This window comes from Chrysoperla carnea, chromosome 4 (genome assembly GCF_905475395.1).
Source record: "Chrysoperla carnea chromosome 4, inChrCarn1.1, whole genome shotgun sequence".
In the NCBI taxonomy this organism is placed as follows: Eukaryota; Metazoa; Arthropoda; class Insecta; order Neuroptera; family Chrysopidae; genus Chrysoperla; species Chrysoperla carnea.
In genome coordinates, this window is record NC_058340.1 from 28,484,062 (window position 1) to 28,510,362 (window position 26,301).

At 28.7% G+C, this 26,301-nt stretch overlaps 1 protein-coding gene across 1 annotated transcript in view; it reads right to left on the bottom strand.

The window, feature by feature from the left end:
- LOC123298650 overlaps positions 1-26,301 on the bottom strand; it is a 102,815-nt gene that overhangs the window by 53,674 nt on the left and 22,840 nt on the right. Inside the window, exon 2 of the mRNA XM_044880742.1 lies at positions 1,301-1,529. Within this exon, the coding sequence (XP_044736677.1) occupies positions 1,301-1,529 (229 nt within the window). The remainder of the gene's footprint in view (positions 1-1,300; positions 1,530-26,301) is intronic.

Genomic DNA, 26,301 nt, shown 5'->3' on the forward strand with positions numbered 1-26,301 from the left:
TTGTGACCAAGGAACAACACTTTTGCCTAGTATTAAAACTCATTGGAACGAATGAACGGACCTTCAAGAACAATATTATTATGATAACGTTTATTTTTAGATATAATCAAAGCCTATTTAAATATAAATTGCACTAAAATAAGGCTCTTTAATGTATAAAAAGAGTTTTTATATTATTATATTACGTGTTTCATCCCTGGCCATTCCGTTTTATTTATTTTCTGTATGAAAACTGTTTTTGTGTAGGCGGTTCTTAAACTGTTATTTTGTTCAAATAATCATTCAAATATTATTTTTTTCTGAAAAATAATATTACAGAAATATAAATTTATATCTAATTTTGTTTAAGTCGTACTTTATGAAAATTATTCAAAATCGAATCCTTTTCTGTGAATTTGTAGATTTTTTTTATATTTCAGAAAAAAAATGTATAGAGTGAAAGAAAAATTATTTTATTCGTAGAAACTGTTTCTTTAACAACATATTTTCATTTTTCACATAATTTATTAAGCCAAAGTTAAAACAGGTTGATTGGAGTTGCTGAGATATCGCAATATTTGGATCAATTATAGTCCGTATCTCAAAAACTATTCGACCAGTCAGAAAATGCACCCGATTTTGGTACTTTTTGGGTCAAAATAACCTAAGAGATAACAAAAATTTCTCCATTTTTTGCAATTTTTTAAAAGGGTACCCCATTGAAAAAATCGAGAAAGCAAGCAAATGTTTTTTTTGGTAATTTGACGAAACTCAGTAGATGGGGTAATTTTGATCAAAAAAGTATAAAAATCAGGTTAATTTAATGATTGGACCTATAGAAAGTTACAATGTCAGCGGACCTATAGAAAGTTACAGTATCATGGGCAAAAATTCATTTTCAAAAAAGTTCCCCGCCAAAAAATTAAGTTCCACAAAATTGTGAATAAAAGGGAGGATAAGTGAAATCTATAACGTGGTAGTCTTTGTTTTTAAAGGTGAAATTACCCAGCAAAGCGGGCGGGTATCTGCTAGTTAAGATTATTATAAATATTCTAAGAGACTATGGAAGTAATGTAGATAATATTATTATTCCTGGTAATTTTGGTCAGGACTGCTTAGACTTTATCACATTTTTAGTTACAATAGATGTTAATATAAAATTGTTAAAATGATCTTGTTAATAAAAAGAAAACTCTCCTAGAATACGCTATTTACACATTTCAATATACTTTATAGAAAAATTTACTATTTTCTATAATCAAATAAAAAACAAATTAATTGAAAAGAAAACAATAAAAATAACTTACCTAATATCTCCAACGTATGTGTGATTTCAATTGGTTCTAATGTACCAATTTGACAAACATAATCACCAGCATCTTGTGGACGTACATCCTTTAATTCTAAACTATAACCACCACCCGATAAACCATGTATCGGTGATGATTGCTGTGGTGTACTTAACAAACGTACACGAGGATCAGGAGTTACTTTCATTGGACCAGCGGTCAATACTGCAATACCACGTTTCCACACTAATATGTAGTTTCCTGCAACAAAATGAAAAAGAAAGAAGTTATAGTAAATTGGTGTTGTATTTGAACTCTCCACACTACAGATTTGTTGTATCGAAAACTAGTTATTTTTATCTTATTTTTATTTTATAAATATTTTTCCTTTTTCATTTAATAGAAGCGAGAAAATTGAATTTGCTACATAAATATTACTGATATATTTTTTCAAATAGAAGTGATAATTACATTTTTTTTCACTTGTCAAAATAAGTTATTTATATCTCTTGACATTTGTTTGTCGGATTACGATGTCGTTAAACAAACTAGTTAAGTTTTCAGAGGACCATTAACTTTTTGTTAAATTGGGCAAGGTTCTGTATCCCAATCCTCCTGTGTACCCTCCGAGTAGCTAAAACTTCAGTGTCATCGAAAGTCTCATCCCTTGATGGTTTTAACCAATTTGTTAGCTCTATGATCCCTTTTACTTGGCAATGTATTTTCAACAAAACAAACCTTTTTATATCATGCGTATATGTAATATGCAAGGTATACTAAGTTTAGTCCCAAGTTTGTAACGCTTAAAAATATTAATGCTATGAATAAAATTTTGGTATAGGTGTTTTTAAAATCACCTAATCAGTCCATTTTCGGTTGTCTGTCTGTCTGCCCCTTCTGTCCGCCTGTCTATCTGTCCGTCTGTCTATCTGTTTGCCAACACGATAACTCAAAAAAAGAAAAAAGATATCAAGCTGAAATTTTTACAGCGCACTCAGGACGTAAAAAGTGAGGTCAAGTTCGTAAATGGGCAACATAGGTCAAGTGGCTCGTGCCCTTTGGGTCCGTAGGACCCATCTTGTAAGCCGTTAGAGATAAAACAAAAATTTTAGTGCAAAAAATCTTCCTTATAAAAAAATAAACAACTTTTGTTTCAAACATTTTTTCGTAAACATCACTGTTTACCCGTGAGGGCGCAAATTAGGCGTAAATGTGTTTTATATGGGGATATAATTTACGTATGTATGACATGTATGTATGTGTAATGTGATAGAGGAATCAACACTCTTTATGCATGGTATTTCAACAATTAACTTAGTCAATTGTTTGTTTTCACTTGTTTGTTCTTAACTCAGCCCACTTACATAAAATTATACCTTCCCACTTAGATAAAATTTGTTCGCAGAACTGAAGAAAATTTTAAATAAAGTTGTTTTTGTTTTCGATTGTGAATTTTGAAGTGTTTTCTCTTAGAATGAAAAATAAATTCAAAGAAGCATAGTTTGAAATGGCCATTCTGGCTGAACCATATCGTTGTTAATTTATTCTATTTGATAAGATAGGATGTCTTTCTTTCAACACCGTTTTTCGTGGGTAATTAGCTATTTGCTTATTGTTCTACAACTTAATATGTTTCACTCAATTTTAAATTTATTATTTCATTAGACCATTGCGCAGAAAGAGAGAATCAGTTCCCGTTACTGTCTTAAAAAGGATCCCTTTTTACATTCAAGCGGTAAAATCTATACTTAATTGAAAATATTTCAAGAAATATTAGTTAAGATATTGATAGAAGGCCAAGAGAGAATAGAGGAAACTGAACAATACAAACCCTCCAGTTTCATTTACAAAAAGTTAAAATAGTTAATTGTTGGAATACCATGTATAGACAGTTTTGATTACTCTATCATATTACACATATACCTATACATGTCACACATACATAACTGATAATCCCATATTAATACATACTATAAAATTTGCATCTAATGTGTGCCCTCGCGAGTAAACAGTGATGCTTAAAAAAATGTTTCAAACAAAAATTGTTTATTTTTTGATAAGGAACATTTTTTACAAATAAACTTTTGTTCTATCTCTAACGGTTTACAAGATGGGTCCTACGGACCCAAGACCCAAATGATCTATGTTGCTCATTTACGAACTCGACCTGACTTTTTACGTCCTAAGTGCGCTGTAAAATTTCAGCTTGATATCTTTTTTCGTTTTTGAGTTATCGTGTTGACAGATGGACGGACGGACAACTGAAAATGGACTAATAAGATGATTCTAAGAACACCTATACCAAATTTTTTTTTGTAGCATCAATATTTTTAAGCGTTACAAACTTGGGACTAAACTCAATATACTATGTATATTTCATATATACATTATATAAAAAACAAAAAGGTTTTTATCTATGATAATATTTAAAAGAATCTTTACATAAGTGAATATATAATATATTCTTTAAAATCTTTATAATTATTTTCTTTCAAATTTTCCTAGTTAAAATTCAAAAATTTTCTTTTATTATATACCAAATTCTCTACTGCAGTATTCCGACTCTTTTTCAACATATTTTGTTCATTAAGTAAAAACAAAATTTCAATTAAAACAAAATTTTCCCTTCTTCATCTTTTAGTAAAAGTAAAATACACATAACAATTATTATTATCAGTCTTTAAATATCTTTTACTGTCAAAATAATGAATAAATTATAATTTTCAGTCTATTGTCATGAAAATTGTATTGTTCGTTCAAAAGTTTATTCTAATGTATGTACACGCATACCTATGCATTCTGTAATGAATTCATAAAACACTCAAGGTACCATTTACTATTTTTAACCGACTTCAGACAAAAAAGGAGGAGCCTATCAATTCGACTGTATTTTTTTTTTGTTACCTCAGAACTTTCGACTGGTTGAACCGATTTGATTCTTTATCTATTTGAAAGCTGGCGCTTTCCGCGTGGTCCCATTTTCATTTTGGCACAGTTTCGACAACGGCATTCATGAGAAAATCATAAAAGTCTGAAATTTGCATAAAGTATGCACGACAAGAAAACGAAATCATCAATATCACACCAACCGATTTCGATTATTCTTTTTTTAGTGAAAAATTAGTTAGAGTAATAAAAACCACAAAATAAAAAAACTTTTAACTAAAAGAAAACCCGACTTCAAATGAAAAACTTTTCCAAAACAAATTAATATGCACGAAAAAGTAAAAAAAAAAAGATAATATAATGTAGTTAAAATTATTGTGATTTTTTTTGGAGTCGGTGTCAGCCAAGCTAATGTAACAAACTGTTTTTTTACTTTTTAGTGCATATTAATTTGTTTTGGAAAAGTTATTCTTTTGAAGTCGGTTTTCTTTTTTCAAATTTAGTAAATCATGACAGTCAAATTTTAAGTTATATATAGATGTCGGACTCATAATGAGGTGTATATTCTATGATTCTGACTGTTTGCGTTTAAATAAAATTGAATCTTTAATCTTGGGTTAATAGTACATACATAAACAGTCGTATATTAAAAGAAAATTACTGGCAACAAAATGTGTAAAAATTGTTAGTTAGCACAAGACTTAATCTTCAATCGAATGATGTAAGAACGTGTAGTTCCCGAAAACCTTACGCACTTCCTTCTATATTTTACAAACCTTTTGTATAATGTATAATTCCTTTAATAATATACACACTTTGTGATTGATGTTATAATTATAACAAAAGCATACTGAATATTTGATGAATTTATTTTCAAAATCGTTTATAAAAACGAACTTTTCAATACAGTTATCTCGTGGCCTTTAATATAATTATTTCATTTTATTTTCGGAAATAAAAACTTTTTATCAATACTATTTATTATTATACAACGTTTGATACAATAGGAGAAATTAATATCATTTAATCTTTGCGTATAATTGAGGAAATGAAAGTTTTTTTTTTTATTTTATGAATCATACAAGCTTTGAAGAAAAAGTTTGATTTTAAATAAAAGATTGAACATGCGGATAGCATTAGATAATTTTTATTTAAATTATTCAAAGTCATGATTGAATTTCTACCAATAATCGGAGTTTTTGATTACGTCGAAATTCCTTAAAGAAATATTTTTTACGATTCACATAATTTTCATATACGTTTGCTTCTTGATCCAGTAATTGATTCTGACCCCCGCATATATCAACTTTAAAGAACTCAAATCTAAAAAAATTGATAAATGCTATTTTTATATATTAAAGGACGAAATAGACTGTGAAACAAAAATCTATATAGAACGAATACGAATTTTAGTAAGAGTGGCGACTTACTCTTACTAAAATTCGTTTCATATTCAAGTCAAAGTTGCAGTTCTAGGCTATTTATGGTGCACGTGTAATTTTTTAGATACAAGAGGCAAAATGAAAAAAATCGAATGAATATTTCCTGTAGAAGAGCCAAAATAAATTTCTTGTGGTTGTAGAAATTAGCGGTGAGTTTTTGAAGTAAAACTTCTTTAGGCACGCTTGACTTGGGGAGTAAACTGGAGAATGTATGATCAGAATTAGTAGGATCAAGCTACGAAAGTTACGAAAAGTGGGATCAAGTTGAGTTAGTTACGAAAAATGGAATCAAGTTGAGAGGGAGATATAAGTTAGTGAAGGATGAAAAGATCAAGCTATTTTTTAAGGTTTTTTTTAGCCTAGCTCGAACACTGGTCTCCGGTGGCGAAACCACTGCTCTGCCACTAGACTAGTGTACCTCTATTGAAATGTTATTAGTATAGGCTATACCCATCCTAGCACAAACACAATATTGCAGTTCCAAAAAGGAATTCGATAAACAAAAAACATTTTTTATTTTCTGAGAATAACAACAAAAATTCTTAAGTCAATTCTAAGGTAATCACCTGTGGTAAAAAGTAGAAAAGTCGGACATTTGCCGAAAAAAATATAAATACTTACTTGCCGATTACCAACCATTCCTATTCTCTCTTTCTATCCAATTTTAGATTGAGGACTTTATACCTTTTTGAATACAATATAAAGCAGGTATCTATATAAAATTCAAATTTATTATTCCATTAGTAATATTAAACCATAGATCAAATGTTATTAGCTTAACGAGCCACAAGCCTTCACTGCATATATATAATACGAATTATGTATGTAAGGATATATATCTTAAGAAAAGCATTGATCTGCGAAATGATTATTTATAATAGCGCACAATATAATATATACATAGTAGTAACATACTTATATATATGTAGTAAATTATTGTCTAAATATTCACATTTATCAAAAAGGAACTGAACTCATAAGTAAGTAAATTACTAATAACATTACTACTCATTATTGTTATTAATATATAATATCATATACAATAGATATATTTATTAGATGTTGATATAAACGTTATTTTATTCGATCTGTGTAGAGTTTCATGCTAGCATGATCGTGGTGTTACTATATCCACGTTAATATTATGGTAATCTAGTGGTTAGGTTTCTTTCGATAAAACTATGATAACTATGTGACAACTAATTGAAACTCGACAGTGAAAAGAATTGTTGAAAAAGAACTATTTTCATCTAGGTTACTTAGGAAACTAAAACTTTTTCAGTCGAATATCACCACCTGAACAGTGAACAGTAAGCAGAAGCTACCAAAGATCAGAATCACTTTTTAATAGTTAATTAAACAGTTTTAATTCTTATTACATAGGTGTCGTTTTTTTTTTATTGAAATAAGTTTTAGTTTCCTGGGTTTCCTACAGTGTTTTATCTGTTATATCTGTGTATTCACGTATATTGATGATGGTGAACCAAAAATCGGCTTACGCGGCTAAAATAGAATTCTCTTGAAAATTCAACAAACAACTGGCCAAGATATTTTGGTGAAGCTCTGTTTGACGTATTTGATGCATGGACAAATACATGGATTTTGCTATTGGTTTTCGTATGTATGGGAAAATATTGATCAAATCAGTAAGAACATAGTTTATTCGACAACTTAACGATTATACGTCTCCCAAATACTGCAAAAATTTTACATTTCACTTCCGGTTGTCCACTAAACGGACAAACAAAAACAAAACAGAAACTTGTGTCTTATTATGGTATTACTTAACCAATCGGCCAAAATATTTGTCTTTTTGGGATCAAAATTATCTTACATATTATGAAAACATTTCGCTTTTTACATTTTTTTTGTGAAGTGAAAACGTTGGGCACTTCTTGGTAGGGGAAATGTTACGGGTTCGCGTTACCAACATTCTGTGCGCACGCCGACAAGCTTATAGCAGTGTATCTGTAGCTACACAGCTGACGTATTGTGTAACATTAATGCTGCGTATAAAAAAAGTACATTGAAATTTATGTTAATACAAATATTATCCACAAAACATATGATTGTATTTATATTTTGTCATAATCTTGTTTTGCCCGTTATATATTTAAATAATAAAAAACCATATAAACATACATATAATTGTTGCCCGGAGTGTCAATAGAAGTGAAAACCAGATTGATGTAGTGATTTTATGAAATTTTCCTATGACTGACCATTTTTTGTTTGTTTCAGAGGTAATTAATTCCGGTTAAATATAACTTTTATATTTTTTAAAATTAATTATTTGTTTTTAACTGAATAATATTTGGTAAACTCATATATTTATGGAGATTTTATGCCATTCACACTTTATTTAAATCGTTTGACTAGACCCATCATATAGATATTATTAATACGATATACATATACAATAGATATAGATATATTAGATGTTGATATAAACGCTATTTTATCAAGTCTTTGTCTAACCATATAATTTATGATGGTTTAATACAATGATTAAAACTCATTCATGTCAACTGATATGTACTATAATTTTGTATAAATAATGTACCTACGTACTATCTAGTACTTTATAAGTACTATATGTGGTTGGTTGGTTGGTGTATGTCATTGACAACCAACCACAAATATAATTATGATTATATTATTAATATTTTATAATCATTCATTTTTTTACATTTTTATATAGATTAAAAAATAAAAATAAATTTGAAAAAAATAAAAAATTCATGTTTATTATTCAATTTATTGTTATAATTCAATGAACATTTTATCATGAATTATTGATCAATAATTATTGAACGCCCACATAATATCATATGGAAGAACTTTGGTATATCACCGATATGGTGGTTTTTCAGCAATAACAGTCCGTAGTTTGAAAAACTAAAATGTTGTTAAATTTATGTACACTATCATTCAAGTGAAATTTACAAAATTAAAAAAAATCCCGACAAATTTTTCTGCTACGGACTCCAAACTCCCATTTGCCTTTAAATTGCCTTTTTTAAATTGAGCCGTTTTGAAAGATGAACGCCAAGTTTTTTCGGGCGCGGAACCCTAAATTTGCACTTGAAACATAGCTAAGTGTCTTGTGTAGTAGCTAAGTGTCTTGTGTGGTAGTCTTGACCAGGATTATAGGATTAATCTTATCTTTATTATTTTATTAATATTATCATGAAATATAAAAATTATAGTCAACGGTCAATGTTGAAGTGGCGATGATGCTCGCTGACCCTCTCCTCATGAAGAAGATCGCGAGGTCAAAATCCATCCAAGAAATTAAAATTTCTGTTTTCTCATATGTGACCTAAAGAGTACAAAATATACATCTTGGCGAGTTTAAAAAATAAGAAAATAAAGTATAGTTTGAAACTTAAAAAACATGCTTTGTTGTACTAAAAAGTGAATAAAAATTTTAATGGTAATATAAAGTTCAAAGGAGTCAAATTAAGGAATTTAATTAATTAATATTTAGAACACCGCACGCATTGAATTTAACATTAAAAATTAAATTAATTATCTGCTTTTTAGTGTTATAAAGCGAAGTTTTTTAGTTTTTTAGCCCTCGAAGGAGTGTTATAAGTTTGTCCGCTATGTGTGTGTGTCTGTCTCCGTGCCTGCCTGTCTGTGGCAAAAAAGTTGGCGACGATCTTCAAAATATTTTAAGGAAAAATGTAATTTAATGGAGAGTGTTCTTATATATATTTCGAGTGCAAGTTTAGGGTTCCACAACCGAAAAATTTGCCGAATTTTGTAAATTTCACTTGTTTAAACTATAATTGATTATTAGACAAAATATACATTTTAACAGTGTTGTTGCAAATGTTTAACAACTGTTGAAGCTCAATTTAAGCTTGTTATTAGTTGTAATTTAACATATTGGTTGTCGTATTACAAAACGATTTTCCCAATAACAATTGTAATAAATTTTAAAAATTATTTGCAATAATAAACAAGAAACTTTTTCCTTGGCCTAAAAACGCAAATCCAATAAATTAAAGTAATACAAGCTCGCATGCACACACATCCATACAAATACAAATCACTGATATGTGAAACTGGTAGCAATTTAGAAATAAATCATTCAAGTTATTATTATTTCTCTCATCTAATTGTTTAATGTGGTTAAACTTCTATACAATCATATATAGATTGTATAGTTAACTGAATTATATTTCAATAAGCATTATTAAAATTAATTGATAATTTAGATCTCAATTGAAGTGTTAAACAATTCATTGCGTTTATGCACAGTAATTATTTAACTGCATCTAATTGTTGTCAATATCTACGTACCTACACGTATGAGCGTACTACCTACGTATATTAGTTGGCTAGATATCGATAATATCTAGTTGCATGAACAACTAGGTCTGTTGTATAAATTGAAAACCTTCAATATTCAATAATTATTAAATAGTAGATATACACCTACCAACTAAATCAGTCATAAACATGTGATTGATGAAAGTATCAAATGAATTCATATTCGAGAGTTTTGTAATAAATAATAGTTCAATAAATTTTATCTACGTCCGTGAAATAAGAATTAATTTTCTAGCTCATTTTCTGTGCGAAAAATAGTTTATTGCATCACTTATTTTCATTACCACACTCAGTTTTTAATTGCCACACTCCTTTTTGTCATTACCAGACTCATTTTCAATCAATCTATAATTAGCCAAATAACTGTCAAAATCTAAACAAATAACAAGTTGCTTTTTCTGTGCGAAAAATATTTTATTACCACCCTAGTGCGGTAATAAATTCAGTATCGCATTTGTATCGTAATCCACTCCAAAAATTACTGTCAAAATGTAAACTAACAACAAGAGAAAACAAACAATTGACTGAGTTGATTGTTGAAATACTATGTGTAGACTGTGTTGATTTCACTATCACATTACACATATATACATGTCGTACATACATAACTAATATTACCATATAATACATACTATACAATTTGCGCCCTCGCGGGTAAACAGTGATGTTATAACGCTATAAATTTATATAATTTCAGCTTGATATCTCTTTCCGTTTTTGAGTTATCGTGTTGACATACAAACAGACAGACTAATTAGGTGATTTTATGAACACCTATATCAAAATTTTTTTCGTAATATCAATATTTTAAAGCGTTACAAACTACTAAGTATATTTCATATATGCATGGTATAATAAGTCACTATAATTAATTTTTTAATTTTCTATTTTTCTCAATAACCCATGACAAATTTTAAATGATAATTATCGTTAATTTTCTTATTTAAGGACGTTCATGCGTCAACGATATTAGTAGAGAAATTAAAAACAATATGATAAAGCGATAGTTTAAATGATTTTCTATGATTTAAAACAGGAAAAATATCGAATTAATTTCATTAAATTTTAGTTTAAAAAGTGACTAAAAGTAAGGTTTAACATGAGACTAAATGGAAAATATAAATCGATATTTTTCAAAAATTATATCGATAACCATACTTGAAACTTTTACCAGTTAACTATTATTTAAACTTTTAATAGAATTGAAAAAAAAATTCTATTTTCTACTTATTTAAAATTTTTTAAAATTTACATACTGTTTCCCTATGAACGCACGTAGCAAAACAGGTACACGCATGAACGTCCTTAAGAAGCGTATATAAAGTTTCGTACCATGTACCTACGTGTGATAACAACGCATAATTGACGTACTTCTGTGATTACCCAAATCGCCCAATGCACTCGTACCCTCTTATCCTATCCTTCTAGTATCGTAAATAACTATAAAACAAAATTAGTTCGTAGCATCAATATTTTTAAGCGTTACAAACTTGGGACTAATCTTAGTATACCTTGATATATTTTATGTATACATGGTTTAAGAACTCTATTGAAAAATATCTCAAAAAATATTTTAACAAACAATGCAAAACGTATAAGTGATTTTTGTACATTTATTTGTAGATATTTCATTTACAAACAAGAAACATTAAGAACAGGAAAAGAGTTCTTTGAGAAATGTAAACAATAAAATAAAACATTAAATTGTTTTCATTTCATGCAAAAGAATGAAACCATAGTTTTACTTACCTTATAAACAGAGAGTTTTAAAAATTTTGAAGGTAGAAAATTTCATATTATTCAGGAAGAGTATATGTTTAATTTTTTAATTTCATGTTTGCGGAGTTTTGCATTTAATTTCAAGTACTCATGTTTGCGGAGTGTCGATACGAGCAAAGTGAACGAAAAAATCACTCTTCTCAATAGTTCTCCTAAAATATTATTATGGTTTGAAACATTCTTAGTCCAAATTACCTTATATACTGAGTTTTATCAAAATTGGAGATAATTTATCGATTTTTTGCAATTTTTTTAAGAAGGGTAAAAACCGATCGGGGTAAAATCGAGAAAAACGCAAAAAAAATTTTGTTTTGGAATTTGATGAAACTCGGTGGATGAGGTAATTTTGATCCAAAAAGTAAAAAAATCAGGTTAATTTAATCATTGGAAGCACAGTTTCTGATTTTATAGTCAGAGAGATGTACATATGATTTACTGATGGTCATGGTAACCGTCTGCTGAGCCTTAAATATGATAGTAGGTAATGTTCCAAGTCGCCCTATAAGGTTCGTCGAATTTCTACGTGTCAATTCCCCCCCCCCCAGGCGGAGATTTGAAAAACTGTCACTAAGTGATGGTTCTGGAAACTATCTGCTTGTTTGAAACTTAATTAGATGTGATTCTGAACAGTCATCCTGCAAAGTTTGAGCTCAACAAGTCGTCCCATTTCCGAATTATGCCTAAAAACTGAAAATGTCGTTACGCGGTAAAAAATTTGAAGTGATGGTTCTGGAAACTGTGTAAAACTTGATTGGTTGTGTTGAGGATATCAAAAGGATCAGGAAAATATGTTTGGCAGAAAAGCAAGTGGTCAGGGATTTCTTTGGCAGCACTTTGAAAAACACGAATTATTCTCTGGAGGGGAATATGACACATAGAAATTCGAGGAACCTTACAGGGCGACTTGGAACATTACCTACTATCATATTTAAGGCTCAGCAGACAGTTACCATGACCATCAGTAAATCATATGTACATCTCTCTAACTATTAGTCCATATCTCAAAAATTATTCGACCAATCAATCAACCAAAAATTATTCATCAAATGCAAAAAATCGAGAAAAACGAAAAAAAATTTTTGTTTTGGAATTTGATGAAACTCAAAGGATAGAGTCATTTTGATCCAAATCTTACTTTCCGGATTTTTCCCAAATGAAATCTTTATTCCCTATATTATTCTTTTATTATTTCATAAACTTTTTATACTCATATAGGTATGCTTACTTGGTACGTATTATCATGTTTATCTTGCGAATGTTTAACGTTCAACCATACACATAGTGTAAGTACTGTAATATGGATTATTTAGCACAAACTTTCCATGAATTTGTTGTTATATGAATACATACCTAATTAAAGCTTGACATTTTTACGTTCTCATAATATAAGTGGTTGTTGGTTTCATGTGACACAAGAATTGACTTGAACCTCATAATTTCTTATCCATTTAATCATCACAATTAAGTGCAGTCATTGACTTCTACATTCTTCCTACATATTCTTTCAATCGAAGAGGACTTTCAATGTTATAATTGTGTAAAGCTTTTAATTTGATTAACTTTTATCGTTGAAAAAAAATTTAATAAAATGAAAATCAATAAAAAAAAACATAGCTTGAATAAATATACCCTGTATATATTTGGTATATATCAAGGTATACTAAGTTTGTAACGCTTGAAAATATTGATTCTACAAACAAAGTTTTGGTATAGGTGTCATCAATCAACTTAAGAGTCCATTTCCGATTGAGAGCTTGTCTATCTGTCCATCTGTCTGTCTGTCTGTGGGAACGATAAAAACGAAAAGAGATATCAAACTGAAATTTATAGAATGCCCAGGACGTAAAAAGTGATGCCGAGTTCGTAAATGAGCAGCATTGCGTCTTTTAAACCGTTAGAGATAGAACAAAATAGTAAATATAAGACAAAGGTCCTTAAAACAAATTAGGACAAAATTTTATCCAAAAGTATAAAAGATAGGGAATTGATAGTTGACAATATGCAGGAAGATTCACTGGTGGTTTTATGAAACATTATCAAAAAATGAAAAAAATTATAGCCTAAAAAATTTTGTTTGAAAGATAATTCTATCGAGAGTGTTCTAAGCTATATTTCAAACAAATTCTGGCCATATGCATCTTTTTTCTAGTTATTAATATCTGTGCCTCTGTTTGAGAGCTACTGCATGCCACACACAGACCCGCACCGACACGTTCAACTTATATCACCTCTCTGTGGTAATCAGAGGTTAAAAAAACGATTTTACGAACTTTTTTTTTGATATGTAAATTGGATCTTGACGCCGTTTACACCACCGATAAAATATGAATAACTGAAACAAATATGGTAAATGTATCCTATTTTATAAATTTAAATATTAAATTTGGGAAAAAAATAAAGATTTTCATTAAAATTTAAAAACAGAATATATGTCTCTAGAGCTTACCCAAAGCCTTACATTGTATCCAACATAGTTTTTTTTTATCTAGAATTAAAAGCCTGAGAATAAACGACCCATTCTGTAAAAATAATCCTGTTTATTTTTTTAAAATGTAACATATATACCTATTTCCAATTTAATGTAGTTAAAAGTTAATGTATTGAAAAAGATTTTAAAGTAATGTTTGTACTTTACGAACTTTCTGATAGAAAATTATTGTTTTCAATCTGAAAATCGAAAACAAAAATTATATAATGGCCTTCTAGTTTGAGCTGTGTATGTACAGTGTCATATGCAAGTAACATGAACGGAGTGAGTGTCATAAAAATTTTTAATTTACGCTTCAAAATAATGCTCATAGATGGAGCAGTAAAAGAATAAATTTAATAAATTTAATTTTTTTAAATTTTGTTGTTTGTTTTTCTTTTTAATATATCTTTATAAATTATAGCTCTTGTGTTATTCTGATGTATGAGCTATATTGTTGCACAGTTTTATTCAAATACATTCGGTATTTTTTACGTGAAAGCGCAACAGACAAACAAACAAACGCCCTTACACTCACATTTATAATAATATATAGTGATACATATCGTCTAACGCTCCTATAGAAGTTTTCACTTTAAAAAGCCTCTTAACGCAGATACGGATAAATAGATAAAAAGAGGCGTGAAAATTATAACATCTGTCTTAGTTGGTCGTGGCTTAATAAATATTTCATTCATTCTTATCAGAAAGTTGGTCAAATTTCAAAAAGATATATCCACCACGACCGATTATATTTTATGTATTGTAAATGTCTATAGTTTGCAACTAAAAAGCAACCTTTATTAATTCTGTTTGTAAAATATGAAGTCACATGGTAGGTAATCCGTATTTAAAGTGTGCTACCGAGTAGTATAACAGAGTTGGAAAAATAAAGTTTTCTTCAAGCCGTTTGTAAATAACATATAAAGGAATTATAACCAAAATGTAAACTTTGTTCTATGTGGTTTTCTGCATATATGCAACTGGTAAAATATGACTTCATGACTTTAAAAGTTATGAATAATCTAAATAAATTTAATATATGTTACTTTGGCTATTATTATACTGGGAGATCAAAAGAAGTAAACTGTGATGGAAATATTTCTCTAATAAAAACTAGAGTGCAACAAATCAAATTTTCACAAGCATAGGAAAACTACAAGTATAGGAAGAGGTTGGATGATATGTTTTCATAAATTTTGCCAAAACTAGTTGGTGAAAAAAACTTTTTAAATTAAAGTTAAAATCTTAATAAATTATGTGTGAGCACGATATTGTGGACACAAAGTAAAAAAAATATATTATCAATTTTGATGGTGAATAATGTTATATGGTGAATAATAACTTGATAATATAAAACGAAAAGTAAGAGTACAATTTTTCGATATCTGGAGTAATTTTCAAAATATTGAAAATTGAATTTTTTTTAAAATTATTAAGCTTTCGATATTTCGAAAACCAAGGCCGATATCGAAAACTTTATTCTTATTTTTCGTCTAAATTCATGAAGTTGTAACAAAATTCATCAAAAAATAATCTACAAATAATTTCAACCACAAGTCTAAAACTTGCTTTGGCGCTCGTACTACCTTCATAAAGTGTATTTAATTAACATGCATTACCTAAGTAAGTAAACTAAGTTTCTTACGTTTATTAATGTGTTATATTATATCTTATTTTCATTGACTGAGTATATGAAAAACACTGTTATATTATACATTGTAATGGATACTATACAGTCAAAGGGTAGAGGATCGTACCCAGAGTTACAATTTTCTTTTATGTTTAAAAAGCCATTCAATTAAATATAGAAAAATATGGTACCAGAATTCCTAAAACGCAAGATTTTTTTTATTATTTATATATATTTTTTTGTTAAGTAATCTATGGCACAATTATCAAATTACTTGTTCCTACATCGATCACACCTTAATGTTCCTTGAAGCAACCATACGTGTTTTACCTAAAGATAACATGTAATCAATAGAATTCACTTTCGTCCACAACATTATAGGACATATTGGATTGACGCATTGAAATTTCCTATTCTCTTATTAAAGTCCTCTTACATTACCTTCACTGTGTGTTCAGTAGCAGCTTCAATTACTTTTTTTTTATTAGCTCAGAACAAGAAATTTTTTGGTGTTTTGTCGACAAGCTTTGCAAACCTTTCAAAAAAGAGAGATAATTGTAACATTAAGTATCATTTTAAAATTTAAGGTATAAAACGGTGCATCTCTATTTAAACTTGATTTTAATATTTAAAAATAAAATGTGGCATAAAAAATATTCAACAATATAATCAATGATTTGAGTAGAATATAAGCTAGAAAACAAATTTTCATTGTAAAATTGTAACCACATGGAAAATATCTTTCTGGGTCGATTACCTTCAGGTAAAAAAATTTGATAATATCTTTTAAGAATCTAGAGAAATATCTAAGGTACATTTTGCTTAAGGTACAGCACTTGACCCTATATTATATGCATTATGCATATGAATAGTAGCTAGGTAGTACCATGCATTAGCATAATTACATTAAGTATTCAGATTATATATATTACATTTTATACAAAAGTTATCTAAATTTATTTATCAAAATAAAATGTATTATATAAAGTAAACTTATGATTAAAAATCTATATTAATATCATTTATAATAAAGACTTTATAAAATGATTCTCGCTTAAAAAGTTGTTGAGGAAACAGTGATGCGAAAACGTACGGGAAACTTCAAATTATTTTCAAACGTTTTAATATTATTGTTTTGAAATTTATATGAGTTCGAAGAGATTATAATACGGATCGTATAACGATAAGGATGCTCACGTAATACTCAAAGAGGAAGCAGAGAACATAGATTTTCTTTAGCAAATGATTCAAAATTAGTCGATTTTAGAAGATTTTTGCGCAAAAAAATACACTCAAATCAGACTGCGCTTACATAAATAAATAATGTGGAAATAACAAGCCTTAGAATCTTTGTCTATAGGGTGGCACTCACGCATAATTTTTTCGCGGACCGTCTAAAAGTTATTGATTGATCTCCTTCAGGTGTACGTGCATCTGTTTTTTTTCCGCATAGGTCACAAAAAACTACATAAACCCAGAAAATCAAGGCATTTTTTTTTCAAATAAGTCATCCATCATTTTTCTCTCCGTCCGTTATAAAAAAAGTTTTTCTGCTTACCATGTCTTCCCTGAGGAAGTTGCCTGCTTGGTATTATCGTTAAATCATCCATTTTATAATATCCTTAAAATTTCAGACTTTTATTTGAACCGATTGAAATAACTTTTTCCAATCACTGTATATTTATGCATGTTTTGGTAAATATTTTGCTTGTTTGATATTTTATTTCAATGTTATATTATAATATAAAATGTTAATTCATTTAGTTGGGTACTTTTGACATTATAATTCATATTAAATGAAATCTGTTGAATAATCAAATAAATATAAAAGGCCTTTTATAAAATTATAACTTATAATTTCGGTACATCCTATAATTTGGGAAGGATATGAAACACCGGACATTTTATGAATCACTTTAGATAATTTATAAACTTTTCAACAAGTTTTGATTTAGCAATGCTGATATATACACACATACATACATGTCACACACACATAACTAATTTTCCCATCTAATACTATATAATTTGCACCCTCACAAGATGGGTCCCACGGACTTCAGAGTCAATTGACCTATGTTGCTCATTTACGAACTCGACCTTACTGTTTACGTACTGGGCACGTTCTAAAATTTCAGCTTAATTCCTTTTTTCGTTTTTGAGTTATCGTGTTGACAAACAGACAGTCAGACAGACGTAAAGACGAACGGACAAATGAACTCATTAGGTGATTTCATGAACACATAACGCCATCTTTGAGCGTTACATACTTGGAAGTAAACTTAGTATACCTTGATGTATTTTACATATATATACATGGTATAAAAGCGTATATTTTCAAATATGGTGAAAACGATGAGCAATCAGATCAAATGCATGCAAATTTCAGTTCAATTGGGAACCGGTAAGTGACACATGAAATCAAATTAAAGTTTGTAAATACAAATTCTTTGAACATAGTAGAAAAACTAAAATTGGAACGATAATAATACAAACATTCAACTACCTAAACGAATGTAATAAAATATATAATTTGTACAAAAACAAATGACCTCAAAATGCATTTATTTTAATAAAATATTGAATTAACTTTTTGGTATGAAAACAACCAACTGTTTGGCTATTTCAAATTGTAGTAAATATGTACCACATACTATGAAATAAAATTGGACGTATTGGGTTAGTACATATTTGTCCAAACTATGTTCGTTTGGATATGTGTATAGCTCTTGGTTATTAGCTCCATATGTAGGTAGAGATCGTGAGCACATAATGAAGCACAATTTCTGTGTATTTTTTTATTCTGTTGTGTAAAATAAAGTTTATGACAACAAAGTCTGTCGAAATCTTTACAAAATGGAGTGCAATTATATAAAACAAAACCATTTTTCAACCTTTTTCAATAATTGCAAACTGTAAGCAAATTTTTTTAACGCATTGTGTTGTCAACTATTGTTTTACATTATACAATAAACAAAAACGAAAAAGAAAAAGAAACGTGGATATTATACTTCATTATGGGACTACGGTCTAATAAGGTAGCGTAGCTCTCGCTACATGTAATAAATGATTTATTAAATAGAGTTAGTAATGTAATAACTATAAAATTTATGTGTATGTGTATGAAATATTTGATAGCAGTACCTAATATACCTATAGATTTATCATCAAGTTAAAATAGGGTAATATATTTCGGAATATGGGTACATATAAATGGGACGGAATGAGCGATACTGATTCAAAACTTATTTACTGAAGTCTTAAAATCCTCGAAAAAGTTCACTCTTTCGATTCTTCGAATTATTTGGCTAGAATCACACTTTAGGTTGAAGCTTCTCAATTCACAAATTAATTTCCAACCTTCTAACTCAATTTGATGGCAAAATGCAAGTGCGCAAGTTCTTTAAAAAGTGGTAAATCCGATATTTTTACATAAAAAAGGAGGCAACCACAATAACATTTCTCTAAAAATTGTCTTGGAGTGATTCATATCGCTGTAGCCAAGTTCTTAAAAACATTATCTTATATTTGTGACGACAGTGTACAATACCAAGATATTGATTTATACACATACTCAATAGGCACACACAACTGCAAATTTATAATTTATTTTTTCTATTTTTTTATCTTTTCAGCAAATGGAGCAAGAACCGTTTTCTTGCCACAAAAAAATTCATCATTAAAAAAATGGTAATAATAGTAAAAGGGTTTCAAGATATATGTATAAGAAAGTATCTATTTTTTATACTGGATATACCTCTAGTGTGTTATTAATGCAGATTTTGATTATTAATATTAGACAGTGAAAAATTTCTGTTTTTTATTAAATATAGAGCATTTTTATTAATTATATATTTCAATTTTTTTGAATTTTCGCCTTTAAAATCCCTTACAAATTACCCTACCTTTCTAACATTGCTCTGCATGACATACAATTCTACATATCAAACTGTAATTCAATTAGAGTAACACGGGACCGCTTGAGATGTGCAATTTTAGTGGGAAACAAAAATAGACATATTTGTAAATTTTACAATGAATTTATACTGGTGCATCCTCAAGCCTTCTCGTTGACATTCGACAAAATTCATTCGCCTATATTTCCGGGGAAAAGTATGACTTTAAACACAGTATATATACAATTTGCTGGCAAGATCTCGAAGTTTGTTATTATATAGTGAAATAATTGTATCTAATCTAAATAAAATCAATTCAACCCAACACTAGAGTGTGTGTCAGTAGAATATTATTGTATTCTCGTATTGTACTAATTAGTCATCCATTGTTTTCTAATAATTCTGATCAAATTAGCTTAATTATTTATATCATAAATTTCCTATATATTTTACAATCGGATATATTTATAGACATATTGTGTTATTATTGGTTGGTTACTTGCATTAAATTAATATCTTATGTATTATGTATGATAGCTGCTATAAACATATTAAATAATGAATGATTAGTGTTGAGTGTTGTTTATAAGTGAGGATAATAACAATGATCAACACAAATGTTATCCAAGAAGCATGAGTTTTCGAGAAATTCGTCCCTTAATGAAAGAAAAACTTGGTTGTCAATTAAATTCGAAGTAATGTTTCACCGGGGATAATTGGGTCTCATTAAAAATTTACGCAATCAGAAAATATCATCCATTTTCTTTCAAAAGCGATTTTGAATTTATCCAAAATTTTTTTCCAGGAAATCGAATAAATAGGTAGTATTTAAGTAGAATTAAATAATTATTTATACCTAATAATAATAATATTTAAGTAGAATTAATTATAATAATATATAGTAATATTTATAGTAGAATTAATTAAATAATTAAAACGTTAATTTCATTGCGATTTGAAATTTTTAGAGTGTTATTTAGTAAAAATTTAATTTTTAAATATTTTCAGAGAGAATTCACAAATTTCATGAAAATCCTGATGGACTTTTTCAACGGAAATACTTCAATGTAAATATTAAAAAGTATAAAAACTAGTCTATGGTATTCTACCCAGGTTTCTTCAAATCTTGAGATTTTAAGTTTTTCTCTTTTAAAGTTTTTTATCAAACAATAATCAATAAAACTTTTATTGATATTAACGAACGAAAAAAAATTGTGTTCTGTAGCCTTGTTAACATTGTATTTTTCCTAGTGGTCATAATGGGTTCATACGGTTCAAAATCTTCTCATTTCGGGGAAATTACCAATAATTTATACCACTATTCAACAAAATACATTCAAAATTTTGATTTTATTTATTCATAGAAATATCAAATATATGTTCAATCATAATATCGACACTATAGTATCTATTAAAATATTATAATAATGAAATATACGAGTTATATTAACAAAAACACAAAATATAATCATATATGTATAATATAATAGTTGAAATATAAATCAAATCAAAAACTTCTAAATACAAATCGACAACTTGATAATGATATTTTATACATTCACAATACTTATACAGTGTGTCACGGTTCAAGTGTAACTATTGTCATATTTTAGCGTAGAAAAAATTACACAAACTTTACCAAAAAATATTTTCCGAAGAGGCCAATAAATTAAGCTTTTGCTAAATTTCCAAGCCATTATATTCACATTTCAAAAAGGACGTTTGTAGATACGCACGCATGTAAAAATTTATTTTTCTTTGGAAATTCCGGAATATAACAGCATTTATGATGCACATACTATAGGAAACGGTTTACATTTTTATGCTCATCTATTGTGTTCATGCATGACAGTTAATCTGCCGACTATCTCTTTGTCTATAATGAGTGACATTCTGTTTATCGACTAACTTTATGGGGTGAGCCACACTGTATATGAATCGGATAAAATATAGAGGTAACATTTATACATATCAATTCATATGCAATGTCAATTCATGAGTTAATTTGTAATAGACCAGCAGAGAGTGGCAGGTATGAGCGGGAATTTTCCTAGTATAGTTGCAGTTATAACATAGGACTGACCTGACATAGGTATGAGTAAAGATAACACACTTTGGGTCAACCATTTTTAAAAAGGAAATAGTTGAATTATGACATCAGCAAATCAGCTCCAAATGGCTTATGATGCACTGGTGGTTTTCGAATAAGCAAATACAATTTTTTATGTTTTATTACGTAATTCAACCCCATTCAGAGAGTCTTAACTCCAGTATTAAAACAAAGAGATAACCCATCTCCCAAGATTCAGACATTTACGGAGTGAAAATTATTTATCAAAACTAGCATGTAAAAATTTATTCCATTTTCCGATATTTAAAAAAAAGTTTCAACTGTGTTTGAGAAACTATTATTTTAACAGTTTAAACCAAACTGAGTCGATAATAATTAAATCCAAACCGATTAATAATTAAATCCTAAAGGTAAATCACAAACAAATTTCGAGTACGAGATTAAAATTTTTTTTTTAATTGCCTATTTTTATAAAGGGAATACTCTTATAGATCGTTTTTCGAAAATGCTTCATTCACGACATGTTTTCAAAGAATCTGCAGTCCCGATACTCATCGGTCGAAAAATGTTGAAAAATTGACCATAAAAAATTTGAATAAAATTGCGTAAACAAATTCTTATCTTTCTTGCGCCGTTCCATGCTTAACTAAAATAGATAGAAGGCAATAGCTATTGTTATGATTGTGATAAAACATTTTGTATTATTCATAGAACTTGTAGTAATAATATAGTCTACCATATGGATGGAAGAGTTGGGTAGGATACTACATACACCTATGTGATTTATAAATAAAATATAATATTTATACATGTATATGGACTGACGATAGCTGGTCCGACCTCTTTTATAACTATAACTTCATAAAATATTAGATTGAATGGGTATTATGTTATTTAATATATTGAATTTATTAATAATATTCTTTAATGAAATATTTATGTTTATTTATGCCTAAAAAATACTGTCAATTGACATTAAAATATCATTTTGTTAAATATGACATATTGGATTTTCTCATCATTGAATGAATCTCGACTTGAGCTCGTTATAAATACCATGACATTTATTTTTAAACATCGATTAGTATATTTTCGCCTATTTTAGGAGATTTTTATATTCTGTATATATGAAAACAAGTATCAGAGTATATTTAGTTTAGTCGGAAGTTTGTAACGTTTATAATTATGATAAATACAAAATTTCAACCAAAAATCTGTCTGTCAATCGCCACGATAACTAAAAATCGAATTGATTGCCTCTGCCAAAATTTTTATGGCGTGCTCAGAGCTTAAAAAGTGACTGAGTTCGTAAACGAAATACATATGTCAATTGAGGCATGAGTCCGCAAGTTCGATCTTGTTAACCGTAAAACGTTGTGGGGAAAAAACAACTAAAATGAGGATCAAGAGGTTTTTAACCCCCGAACTAAAAAACAGGGATGTTACAAGTTTGGCCGCTATGTGTGTGTGCCTGTCTGTGGCACTGTAGCGCCTAAACGCATGAACCGATTTTGATTTTTTTGGTTTTGTTTGAAAGGTAATTTAATGATGAGTGATTTTTAGATATGAGTTTCAAAAGTGAATTTAGGGTCCCGTAACCGAAAAATTTGTCGGGGGTTTTATAAATTTTGTAAATTTCACTTGTTAGTTTAATATACATAAAATAATTAAATTTAAACACTTTTTATGGGTCCCATACATACGATCAATTGTGTGAGATGATTTCCAGAAACCAGTCAAATACCCAATTTTGAACATCAGATACAAAAAACTTATTTGGAATGTTTATATGGAGCACAGTTCCTTCAAAAAATTCAAAAAATTACGAATATAATTTCTAAAAATTTTACTCACAGTACATTTTATAAAAAGGCAAAAGTTTGTTTCTCAAAAGAATAATATATAATTTATTAAAGGTAAATTCAATGAAAATACTTTATATGCAAATATAATAATGGTCCAAAATGAAATTAAACAAAATGTACCAAAAACTTGTATTCCATTATATAATAATATGACGATTCCACGTAAACTTTAATGTGAACACATCCCGCAAACATGTATCCACATGTTGTATGACACACTTCTATACCATAGAACCTACCTAATATGTGTATGCATCATGTGTTTGTCTGTGTGTTGTAAAACATGGCACGATTAAATTGTCAAACAAACAACAACATGTTACAACAAACAACAAACTTTATTTCATTTTCAAATGTTTGCTTGTATTCTATATGCTTCAAGCTTCAATAGAATATATTGTTGTTGATTTCTCTCTATGGTTTCGGTTTAATCTATGAGGAGAACTTGGCGTATTGGAGGTGGAATTACTATTTTACTGTTGCATAAGAGCTAGTAAAGTCAAGAAAAAGTATTTTAAGAAGGTTGGATTATGGACAATTCTTTTCTTATTGTTATTATTATTAATTTATTAGTTGATGTACCCTTGGGGTTATTCAATCTACACACTTTCACAATAAATTTTGTAATTATGTAGTATGTAGTGTGACAAAAACAAAACTACTAAAAACTCTTTTCTTATTGAAAATAGGAACGGGTAAATTTTAATCTTTTTCAGAGTATGGTCCTTATGTTGTCAATTTGAGAACGGCATAGCTCAATATATTTTTGATGTTCGGTTTACTCGAGGAAATGATTTTTATCCATATCGAAGACAATGACTTTCACGAAATTTTTAATTTTCTTGAGATTCTGTTGAAACATCACTTGTATGAAAGTGTGTATTTAGAAAAATTTTCACCTAAAAATACTAAAATCGCATTGATTTAACGATTGGGTGAGGTAATTTTCGAAATATATTCTAAAATCTGAAGCGATTAAGGAAACATCTCAAAAATAATCGCCTAATCACCAAACACGATGTTTTTTATGTTAACTGAGTCTCAATTGTATTAAGTTATTTAAAGACCTAAAAGTTTAATTTTGATATGAATGATAAGTTCTTAAGAAGCGGTTGAAGACTCTTGAAAAAGTTTTATTTATCGAACCGATAAAGAAAATTTCGTTTTACTTTGACATGAACAGCAAGTTCCTGATATTTCAAAAACTACGTGCCCAATCGTCAAATAGACACAATTTTTATACTTTATAGATCAATTTTACAAACGGATTTTTGTTCAAATTGGAGACGGATTTTTTTGCTTTAGAATTTGATGAAACTTGGTGTAAGTATGAGTTATTTTTATTCATAAAATACAAAATTCAGATTGATTTAATGATTGGGTGAGTAATTTTTGATTGGATTTTTATGTTTTTCCAGTCCATATTACATTAAATAACACATAGGCCTGAAAATATATGTAAATTCGTAAATAATCCATAGACCTGAAAATTTATTTCGTAATCTTTGCTTCCTCGATGCATAAAAATTGAATCAAAACAGTTTGCAGTACACAAAGTTACTCGTAATAGCAAAAAACCTGCTGAATTATTTAACATTTCATTAAATGTCTTTTAAGCGAATCACCTCGAGTATTTTAAAAACTCTTTGTAATCAAACTAAAACATTTGTTTATACAGCAACAATGTGTATATACATTTATATGGAGGTCAAAACTCGAACTAGAAAACATTATTGAAATGAATAATATCGTCATATATTATAAATGTGTCAATGAAATCAATGAGAATATACAACTTTTGTTTAAATAAAAAGAACCCTTTGAATTTTATTTGTATGATTGTTTCATCTGTCTATGACATTGTGTGTAAGTACCTATTGAGGTTGTTTTGTAATGTCTGTATCGATATCAATAGTGTAAGCTATGTTGCAACAATATTGATTATCTTTGCTTATCAGTCTAAAATAAAAATCAAACAATAGTATTATGAATTTTTTCCATGCCTCATTGGAAAATTTAAAAAAAAATCTGAGTAGGAAAGCTCCATCAATAAAGTCATATTTCCTCCCCATTATATATTTTTTATTAAAAGATCTTAAAAAATACATTACGAAGAATTTTATTCAGGAATTGATATTTTTGTTGAAATCTGAAAATCAAAACTTTACGCCAACACTATGTACCAATGGGGTAGTACTCATTTAGAAACTGCAAAATTACTTAATACAAAATTCCAACATGGACCTGGGTTGTCAGAGCGACTTTAAATGAACACAATATAAAAAATTCCAAAATAATAGATAATAGTGTTTGAATTATTCAAAATAGGTACATAATTCAGGGAAAGGTACTCAAAATGGGTATTTTCACGTAGGTAAGGTTAGGTTATATTGGCTGTCCACGAAGGAAACACTTAGGCTATAGAGCCCATTGTCATACCATATATGTGTTTTACCACCTTTCCGCTGATAATTTCATTTATCAGCTCCTTAATTTCAGAGGGTGAGTGCACCTCTTCCATGCATATACCATGCACTACACCATCACAACTATTAATTAAATTAATTTTCTTGCGACGGCGAGAATCGAACCCGCTACCCTAAGCATACCGCGGACGGAATTGGCTACGCCTTAGATAACTGAGCTTATAGGG